The sequence below is a fragment of the Sciurus vulgaris genome (genome assembly GCF_902686455.1).
Source record: "Sciurus vulgaris genome assembly, chromosome: 16".
Classification (NCBI taxonomy): domain Eukaryota; kingdom Metazoa; phylum Chordata; class Mammalia; order Rodentia; family Sciuridae; genus Sciurus; species Sciurus vulgaris.
Window position 1 is genome coordinate 59,092,590 of NC_136477.1, and position 10,671 is coordinate 59,103,260.

At 41.2% G+C, this 10,671-nt stretch overlaps 1 protein-coding gene across 4 annotated transcripts in view; it reads right to left on the bottom strand.

Moving 5' to 3' along the window:
- LOC306646022 (cadherin-related family member 3-like) overlaps window positions 1-6,215 on the bottom strand; it is a 77,346-nt gene extending 71,131 nt beyond the window's left edge. Inside the window, exon 1 of one of the 4 annotated variants that reach the window (XM_079114389.1) lies at window positions 5,983-6,209. In XM_079114389.1, coding sequence (XP_078970515.1) covers window positions 5,983-6,022 — 40 coding nt within the window. In that variant the 5' untranslated portion in view covers window positions 6,023-6,209. Of the gene's footprint in view, window positions 1-5,982 lie in introns of all 4 variants that reach the window. The other 3 variants (XM_079114390.1, XM_079114391.1, XM_079114388.1) reach the window with 3 other exon arrangements.
- Window positions 6,216-10,671: the final 4,456 nt, after the last annotated feature.

The window sequence follows — 10,671 nt, forward strand, 5'->3', positions numbered from 1 at the left end:
GGTAGGACTGAAAATTGGTGCAGCCACTCTGGAAAGCAGTGAGGAGACTTCTCAGAAAACTTCGAATGAAACCACCATTTGACCCAGTTATCCCCCTCCTTGGTTTATACCCAAAGGAGTTAAAATCAGAATACTACAGTGATGCAGCCACATTAATTCACAATAGCTAAGCTATGGAACCAACCTAGGTGCCCTTCAACAGATGAATGGATAAAGAAAATGTGGTACATATACACAGTAGAATATTACTCAGCCATAGAGAAGAATGAAATTATGGAATTTGCTGGCAAATGGATGGAACCGGAAACTATCATGCTAAGTGAAATAAGCCAATCCCCCAAAACCAAAGGCCAAATGTTCTGTGTGATATGCAGATGCTGACTCACAATAAGGGGGGTTGGGTAGAGAAGAATAGAAGTCCACTGGATTAGACAAAGGGGAATGAAGGAAAGGGAAGGGGGATGGGAATGGGAAAGACAGTGGAATGAACAAGACATAATTTTCCCATGTTCGTATGTGAACACAGGACCAGCGAAACTCCACATCATGTCCAACCACAAGAATGGGATCCTAATTAGAATAAGTTATACTCCATGTTTAATATATCAAATTACACTCTACTGTCATGTAAATCTAAAAAGAACAAATTAAAAAAAGAGCATCCAACAGGCAAGAAGAAGAAGAGGAGGAGGAGGAAGAGGAGAAGGAGGAGGAGGAAAGAAAAAGAAAGGAAGGAAGGAGAGAGGGAGGGAGGGAGGGAAGGAAGGAAGGAGGGAGGGAGGGAGGGAGGGAAGGAAGGAAGGAGGGAGGGAGGAAGATAGTGACCTTATGTTATACAGCCAATCAGCAGTAGAGCCAGGATTTGAACCCCAAATATGCTAGATCCCAAATGCATGCTCTTAAATGATTCAGATGACTTCATGATTCCGAGTACATTTCTTTAGGGTAGAAAGAGGAAAAAGCAAACATCCTCAAAATTTTGAAGAAGGTCCCCAGGCAACCAGTAGCAGGGACTCGGGATAGAGAAAAGGAATCACATCAGGAATGGCCTTTTGAATCAACAGACCTCCATTCATGTTTCGATTCTTACTGGCCACAGGACCATTGGGCAAGCAGCTCATCCTCCCAGAAGCTAGAAGTCAAGGATGTGGCTCTGCGGGAGAGCATTTGCCTAGCAGGTATGAAGCCCTAAGAGGATAGGTCTTACATAAGCATCCTTACCATGCACACACCCAAAAGTGATGCAGGTGGGACTTAGGGAGATGTTGGATATGTGTATGATCTTGATTATGGTGATGGTATCATGGGTGTTTGCAAATGTCCAAACTTATCCAATTCTACACATTAAATACATGCAGTAATTTGTCATTGGACCTTGATAAAACTGTTAAAAAAAAAAAAAAAAAAAGAAGAAGAAGAAAGAAACTAAGAATCAATTGTCACTTCATAAGAAGCCTCTTTGGTTGAGCTTGGCATGAGCTGATCACCATTATTTAAAAGATGAGAGACTGGGATTATTGACCATTATTTTTAATAAAGCTTTGCCATTCACTCTCATAGGCAATGTTAGATTTCTTGCTACTTGAGTTCGTTGTATGTTTTATTAAACACGGTGCATGAAAGGTAGGTAAAAATAGTCTCCCAAATGACATTATTCCATACACTTGTGTCTGTGCCTGCGGTGTTGGGAAATTACTCAGTGCTCAAAGTCACAAGACATTCAGAGACAAAAAGTCATCATGCACCCTACTGAGTCGGCCTACTTTGATTCTATTTTTCTCTCTTACTTTCTTTCTCTGTTGTGTTTCTCTGCTCCCCTTAATTTCAACTGAGTCTTGTTCTTGCAGCAAAGATACACTCAGGCTAGTTTCTCAAAAGTCATTTGAAAAAGGCAAAGTTTCAGATAGGACCTAGAGCTGAGTGCACTGGTGCACGCCTCTAATCCCAGCAGTTCAGGGAGACTAAGGCAGGAAGATCGCAGGTCAAAGCTAGCTGCAGCAATTTAGTGAGGCCCTAAACAACTTAGCGGGACTCTGTCTCAAAATAATTTTATTTATAAAAGGGCATGTGGGTATGGCTCAGTGGTTGAGGGCCCCTGGGTTCAATCCCTAGTACCAAAAAAAAAAAAAAAAAAAAAAAAAAAATCAGAAAAAGAATGGATTGACTTGAGGGTTTTTGTCAACATATTTTTAAGTACTGACAACCTTGAGAATAACTTGTTATTCCACTAAATGAGTATTCTGAAAAGCAGTTCACTACCTTGAATATTATGATAATCTCTAGAAAAGAGGATAATCATTTGCAGAGTATATGAAGCAGAGCTGGCATTTTATTATGAACGCCCTGTCAGAATAGTTATAATAGATTGTTCACTTTCTGAAATTAAGTCAATTAGTCAAAAAGAAAAGGACACAAATAATGGTAGGCCTCTGGCTGGATGATGAGTAGATAACATTAAAAAGATACTGAAAGCAATGTTAAAATGTTGCCATAGGATTTTATAGAATGTTGGAAATTGAGAGACTGCATCTTTAGATCCAAAACCAAATGGAAATCTGATAAAACAAACTGGGCTCCTTTAATCGAGTAGTTTGTAAAATCCTGCCTGGCTGCTGAGTTGCTGGACATAGGGACTGATGGAGACGGCAGTCAAACGGAAAGCTTACTCCCTGCTAACAGGAGTGGCTACGAATCAGCCCGTGTGGGAATCTGAGTGGAATGACCTGACTTTATTTATTAGGCAAATCCTAAAATGAGATTTTTAAATGAAATTTGCTATTCAAAACATATGTAAGTCAAATGTATCTGGGAGTCTCCAATTTGCGAGTCCAGGTTTAAGATATAAACACACACACAAAGCAGAATAGAATAAACTAAATTGAAATAAAATTCTTCTTAGACTTCATTAGATCCTTACCTTACCATATATCCTGTGCTATATCGATATGACCAAGTTACCTCTCATTCCAAGTTCAAAAAAGACAGATGTTCATATACTACAGGAGCCAAGCATTCAAGTAAAGCAAGTATTCCATACCTTTAAAAACTATGTCCACAGCTGGGCACGGTGGCACACACCTGTAATCCCTGTGACTCAGGAGGCCGAGGCAGGAGGATTGCAAGTTCAAAGCCAGCCTCAGCAACTCAGTGAGGCTCCAAGCAACTTAGTGAGACCCTGTCTCTAAATAAAATATCAAAAAGATTGGGGGTGTAGTAGCTCAGTGGTTAAGTACCCCTGGGCTCAATTCCTGGTACCAAAAAAAAGATTACATCCACAAAATATCCAGGACCGTAGAGAAGTCTGTTTAATATTTAAGTTTTCTGGCAAGTACTTTTTTTTAAAGCTTTTTTGAAAGACAAGTAAAAATAATTTTAATATTATATTTAATTTGAATTGATGTACTTAAAATATTATTTCAACATGTAATTAACATGTTAAAATGTTAGTAAGATGGTTTACATTATTTTTTCATGTAAAAAATCTCCTAAGTAATAAAGAAACTGTGGTATATATATATATATATATATACACACAATGGAATATTACTCAGCCATAAAGAATAATAAAATTATGGCATTTGCAGGCAAATGGATGAAATTGGAGAATATCATGCTAAGTGAGATAAGCCAATCTCAAAAAAACCAAAGGACAAATGATCTCACTGATAAGTGGATGATGAAACATAATGGGGGGTGGGAGGGGTCAGGGTTAGGGTTAGGGAGGGGAGCAAGAATGGAGGAAGGAAGGACTGTATAGAGGGAAAAGAGGGGTGGGAGGGGTGGGGGAAGGGAAAAAATAACAATGAATCAAACAACATTACCCTATGTAAATTTATGATTACACAAATGGTATGCCTTGACTCCATGTACAAACAGAGAAGCAACATGTATCCCATTTGTTTACAATAAAAAAAAAAAAAAAAAACCCAAAGGGCCATTCAAAAAAAAAAAAATCTCCTAAATAATAGTATATATTTTATATTTACAACACATCTTAAGTCAGACTGGCCATGTTCAAGTGCTTCGTGGTTACCATTTCAGACAACATTGTTACAGAAGTTTATTGGAGTTGTGCAGATATTAGCATTTATTTTTATTAGAAATACAAAATCTAATCATTCTTAATCAAGAAGTATAAATTGGGCTGGGGAGATAGCTCAGTCGGTAGAGTGCTTGCCTTGCAAGCATAAGGCCCTGGGTTCGATCCCCAGCACCCCCGGCAAAAAAAAAAAAAAAAAAGTGGAAATCATCACAGAGATATTTTTCCCTTTCAGATTTATAATACCCATCATTTGTTCTTAGAATGGTAAACACGCTTTTCTTGACTTTTTGTTGGCAATCATGATGACTTAGCTTTTACCCTATTCTAGAAGTGACTAATTCTAAAGCAATCCATCCACTTGCTTATCTTATGAAATCAATTCATGCAACAGTGAGAAAAAATAAATCACCTCAACTGATGTTTTGGTGTCATGCAATAAAAATTTTAATGACATGTTTAAACATGGGGGTGTGTTTTGATAATTACAGGGTAATTCATATTATTTTAATCAAATAATAAAGTATAGAAAGTAAAAGAAAATTTAGATCTCCACATATTTCTCCCCATCTCTGCTGCTCTTACATTTCTGCCCTCAACTCCAAAAATAATTGCTGTTAAATTTTTGGTATATATTCTTCTGGAACTTTCTATGCCTATTTGCATGTGAATATAGATGTTTTTTGGTTTTTATTTCCTAGAAAGATTTTCCTGTGGTCTAGTTTTCGGACATCCTTCCCTCTACAGTACACCACAGATTACCTCTTTACCTGTCCTTCAGAGCACCCAGGCTGCCCCTCCTTATGGCTCTGACATCCACAGTATGGATGTAGCACCATTTATTGCACCCGCTATTGATGGTCACATACATGGCCTCTAATTTTTGCTATTACCAGTACATCTGTATGTATATCCTAATGTGGCCACGTATTCTGAAGTACGGCCTTCCAGGAATACTGGTTCTAAATCTGCAACTTTCAGATGCTGTTAAGAATGGCAAATGGGGGCTGGAGATGTGGCTCAATGGTAGAGCACTTGCCTGGCATATGTGAGGCCCTGGGTTCGATTCTCAGCACCACATATAACTTAAAAAAAAAAGAATGGCAAATGGCTTGCTGGTAAATGGATGGAGTTGGAGAATATCATGCTAAGTGAAATAGGCAAGCCCAAAAAACCAAAGGCCGAATGTTTTCTCTGATAAGTGGATGACAATTCATAACAGGAGGAGGGGGTGTCGGGGGGCAGGGGAGAAGAGAAGAATGGAGGAACTTTGGATAGTGTAGAGGAAAATGGGGTGGGAGGAGGTGGGGGAAGGAAAGATAGTGTACTGAGATAGACATTATTATCCTACGTACATATATGATTACACAAATGGTGTGAATCTACATTGTGTACAACCATAGAAATGAAAAGTTGTATCCCATTTGTGTATAATGAATCAAAATGTGGTCTGTAAAAATAAAAATAAAAATAAAAAGATTGGCAAATTGCTTTCTAAGAATTTGTCCCAATTCCCACTTGTACCAACTACATCTAAGAAAGCTTTTTTTTTTTTTGTTTTTTGGTACTAAGGATTAAACCCAAGGATGCTTAACCACTGAGCCACATCCCCAGTCCCTTTTTCATTTTTTATTTAGAGACAGAGTCTCACTAAGTTGCCTAGGGCCTCACTAAGTAGTTGAGGCTGACTTTGAACTCACGATCCTCCTGCCTCAGCCTCCTGAGCCTCTGGGATGACAGGGGGCACCACCAGGCCTGATAAGAACATATTTCAATTGATTGAAATGTAGACTTCCCAGTGAGGAACAACCAGGAAGCATCTGAGGACTTCAAGGGCTACCTTCAAAGAGGGTACCAAAGAAAGTAAAAGCCAACCAAATGGTAGACTACCAAGTAATTATTTCAAAGTTATACAAGATGAGTCCAAAGTTAGGAATACTAACCTGGGGCTGCAACCAACAGAAACAAATGAAACCAAAGCATGATTTGCTTGAAAGCCTCTTGCCTCTCCAGAGACACTGCTCTGGCCCCTGGTACTGTAGACTTCTAGGGAGGTCACTCTGTTGGTGAGGCACCTTCTCAGGAGAAACATCCTGTCTCTAGGCACCACGTACTTACTTCCCCATGACCCAGGTCTCCCCCGCATGACACAGGTCTCCCTGAGAAATCTGTAAAGTGACACCTTCTCTCAAAAAGGTCAAAGCTTCAGCCAGGAGAGTTGCTTGAGCCAGGTGAAAACACTTCCAATTTACATTCCCCAAATGCAAATTCCCTGCCCCACCCCAGGAAGTCCTCATGCAGCCGGGGTGGCCAGAATTCATGGGGGATCTGCCGGAAATGGTCAGCTGCCTAAATTCATTCATTTTCAGATGACATCGGTTGAATAAGGACTTTAGGTCACCCAGGTGCATTAACCCGCCCTGCTCTTTGTGTTTATCACACCCAGGCTTGGAACCAAGAACAAGAATCTCAGCTTACCAAGTTTGCAGAGGATTTACAAGTTGCTAGGCAAGGTTAATGTGCAATCCGATTAGAGATAAGGTGCAAAACAGTCTAATAATTGGCCAAGAGTCAACTGCATGCTAGTTAATAACTTTAATTTAAAACTTGGAGTGGGAGGGGAGATCAGCTTTAGAACTACTGATGGGAAAGATTTGAATGCTTGGAAAGTTAACATAAAAATACCTCAGGGGCAGCAAATTGGTGATGCAGAAACTGACTGTGTCTTGCAGATCACATTTTTATATGTACAAGGTTAAAAATGTGGAGTTCAAGGCTGGGTGTGGTGGTGCATGCCTATAATCCTAGGTACTGGGGAGGCCCCGGGGAAGAGGATCAAAAGTTTGAGGCCAACCTCAGCAATTTAGCAAGTCTCTAAGCAATTTAGCGAGTCCCTAAGCAATTTAGCAAGACCCGGTCTCAAAATAAAATTTATAAAAAGGTCATGCATGGTGGCACACACCTATAATCCCAGCGACTTGGGAGGCTGAGGCAAGAGGATCGCAAATTCAAGGTCAACCTGAGCAATTTAGAGAGACCCTGTCTCAAAATAAAATATAAAAAGGGCTGGGGGTGTGGCTCAGTGGTTAGGCACTCCTGGATTCAATCCCCAGTACCAAAAAACAACAAAAAAAATTTTTTAAGGACTGAGGAGGTAGCTCAGAGGTGCATTGCCTTTGAGTTCAATCTCCACTATCCCCCAAATTTTTTTTAAATAAAAAAATGAAATTCACTAGCATTTGATTGGCCCAGCGCTCTACAGTCCCAGTTGGACCCCACTGCTTCTCACACTTCCCCACCTGGGTCCTGTGGGGATCCCGTTTGCAATCTCTCATTTGGAGATGTCAATCAATGGCTGCTCCCTGGGAGTCACCTGTTGTTATGGTAACCAAAACAGGATTATGCAATCTCAGCTGCGTTCCATAGAAGGAGAACAGAGAACAAGGAAGAATGTGTTTGGACTAGACTTTGACCTGCTGCACTTGGCTTTTTGACTTTTCAGAGGGACTTTTACAAATGCCCAGGGAATGATCCCATGGGATAGCTCCAAGAGGTGTCTGTGAAGGTCGGTTGAGAAGAAGACCCCGATAGGGATCTTGGATCGGTGGTCCTGTCTCTAGCTCCGCTGACCTCCCTTAGTTAAACCACTGTTACTTTGACACCTGGACTGTTGGTGCAGCCTCACCTGCAGCCTAACCCTCCCTGACTCTGCACCCTTCCTCTGGATGCTTCTCCCCACCACCACCTCCTCCAGCCTGGACCACTTACAGACCTAATGACTTTCCCACTTGTTCCTCCCCAATGTGTTTCCTGAGCAAGCTTTTTAAACCATGAGCATAATCCTTTCCCTTGTCACCTGCATCCCCACCACACTGGTCTTCTCTCTGCCTCAAACACAGCCTATTCCTTGGACGCGGTGGCGCACGCCTGTCATCCCAGCAGCTCGGGAGGCTGAGGCAGGAGGATCACAAGTTCAAAGCCAGCCTCAGCAACTTAGCGAGGCCCTAGGCAACTCAGTGAGACCCTGTCTCTACATTAAAGAAAAAAAAAAATTTTTTTTTTTTTTTTTTAAGGCTGAGGATGCGTCTGGGAACGGTTGGACTTCCCTGGGTTTAATCCCTGGTACCAAAACACACACACACAGTTCACGTCCACCTCTGACCTTGTGTTCAAGTGGTTTCCCATCTTTGAAATACCCTCCTAGATCTTAGCAGAGTTTGTCAATATTAAATGTATCACCTCAAATGTCACATCTTTATTTTATATTATTTTTATTATATATATATATATATATATATATATATATATATATATATATATATATTTGATACCAGGGATGGAACTGAGCCACATCCCCAGCCCTTTTTTTATATTTTATTTCAAGACAGGGTCTCTCTGAGTTGCTTAGGGCCTCGCTACGTTGCTGAGCCTGGTTTTGAACTCTCAGTCCTCCTGTCGCAGACTCCTGAGCCACAGGGATTACAAGTATGTGCCACCCCACCCTGCCGTTTGCCATTTTTTTCCCTGCTGAGTCCCAGTACCCAGAATAAATATGTATGAACTAGCTCCTTAAAGCCCTGAATAACTTCCCATTGCCCTGAAGATCAAGTTCAAACTCTTTGATTAGGTCTGTAGGGCTGGGTGGGCTTGACCCTGCCTCTCTCTCCACCACTGTCCCCTGTCATTTTCAAAGACCTCTTCTGTCTTAGGTTTTGCTACTTGCTCTCATCTGCCTGGAACGTGGGTCCTCACACAACTGACGGGTCATTCTCGCCTGGCTCTTAAGCTCGACAGGTGCCTTTATCCTCTCTCATCCTCCTTTTTCTTTCTTCGTTGCGTTGGCCACTAGCTGAAACTCATGTTTTCATGTTCTGGTTTGTTCTAAGCCTTTCCCGCAGGACTCTAAATCATCTGAGTTCAGGAATGTTGTGTGTGTTGTTCACTGTCGTGTGCCTGGTATCCAGGGTGCTTAGCGCCTGATGTTCAAATATTTGTTGAATGACTGAAAGACCAAAACAACCCTGGGTGGGGGGTAGCAATTATCATTCCTGCTTTACAAAGGAGAAAAGGGGAGGTCCAGAGAGGTTTTGTCACCTACCTAAAGACCCACAGCCTGTACTGGGAGTAAAGCTAGAATTTAAATCTGGACCCAGCTCAAAATTAATATCTTTTTGTGCCCTAATCCTTTTCCTCTGTCCACCTTTTCTAGTGTCATAAGAAGCTTCTGGGCTCTTTGATGACCTGCATGTGTTGTTATAGAAGCCACAGTCACAAATATTTCAGCCTGTGACATATGCATACATATAGGCTTGCACACACACAGATGTTCACATGGGCACACACATGCAGGAATAGACTAGAGCTCTCTTCCTAACATAAAATTAATCACAGTCATCCAGATATTGGACTGAATATAACAGAATTAAGACAACAATACCAATGATTATGTGAAAAATACTGGCAAGGGATTAGAGAAAATACACACTCTTGTATTCATCCATTCAAACACCTGAGGATCCTAACAGGTGAGGGAAATAAGACCACATGAGAGCACAAACCCAAAGACAAAACTTGAATCTCACTAAAGTTCTAGCTTCAGTATTATTAGTATTGCAACTTTAGAGAGGAGAAAACAAGCACAGAGAGGGTATGTGAATTGACCACAGCTGGGCTGAAACAAGAACCCAGTTATAAATCCCAAGTCCTTCCCTTCTAAATTCCTCAATGTAATATGCTTTCTTTTATTGATTGATTAATTGATTGGTGTTAGGGATTAAATCCGTGGTTTTATACATGCTACACATATGCTCTATCACTGACCTACATCCCCAGTCCCTTGATCCTTTTACAGCTCTTTCCCCTAGTATGGGAACATGTGAGACCCTTACTACTCAAAATGTGGTCCATGGACCAGCATTATCAGCATCATCAATTCTTGGATTCCATCTCAAACATACTGTGCCTGAATCCATACGTTAACAAGATCCCCAGATAATTCCTGGGAACGTAAAAGTTCGAGAAGCACGATGCGGTTTGTTGATGAACACCAGCACAGAAAGCAAAGCCATTCTTCAGTCTCCCATCATCTTCCTTAAAGTGTTCTCCTTCAACATGCAGTTAAGTCAGACAGAACAACTCCAGGGACCAAGTAACCGTAATAAGTCCTAGTGTCTGCTGCCACCTCGTGGTAAAATGTCCACCCAGGTAGAAATTTGCTCTTCACAAAACAAATACAGAAATAATGGAGCAGATAGGCAGGCAGTCAACTATTTTAGTCTTGTTGCTTTAAGAGATCTCTAGCCGGGCGCATACCTGTAGTCTCAGTGACTCGGGAAGCTGAGGCAGGAGGATCCCAAGTTCAAAGCCAGCCTCGGCAAAAGCGAGGCACTAAACAACTCAGTGAGACCCTGTCTCTAAATAAAATACAAAATAGGGCTGGGGATGTGGCTCAGTGGTCCTGAGTGCCCCTGAGTTCAACCCCCACTACCAGAAAACAACAAAACAAAACAAAAACACTACAAATTTCAAAGATGTACTGAAATAGCCTTTGTGGTGTGTCATGAGGAGATGTCCAAAAACAAGTGGCCTCTGTATGTCCCACAAGACAGAGAGTGCTCTCGTTGAGAGATCTA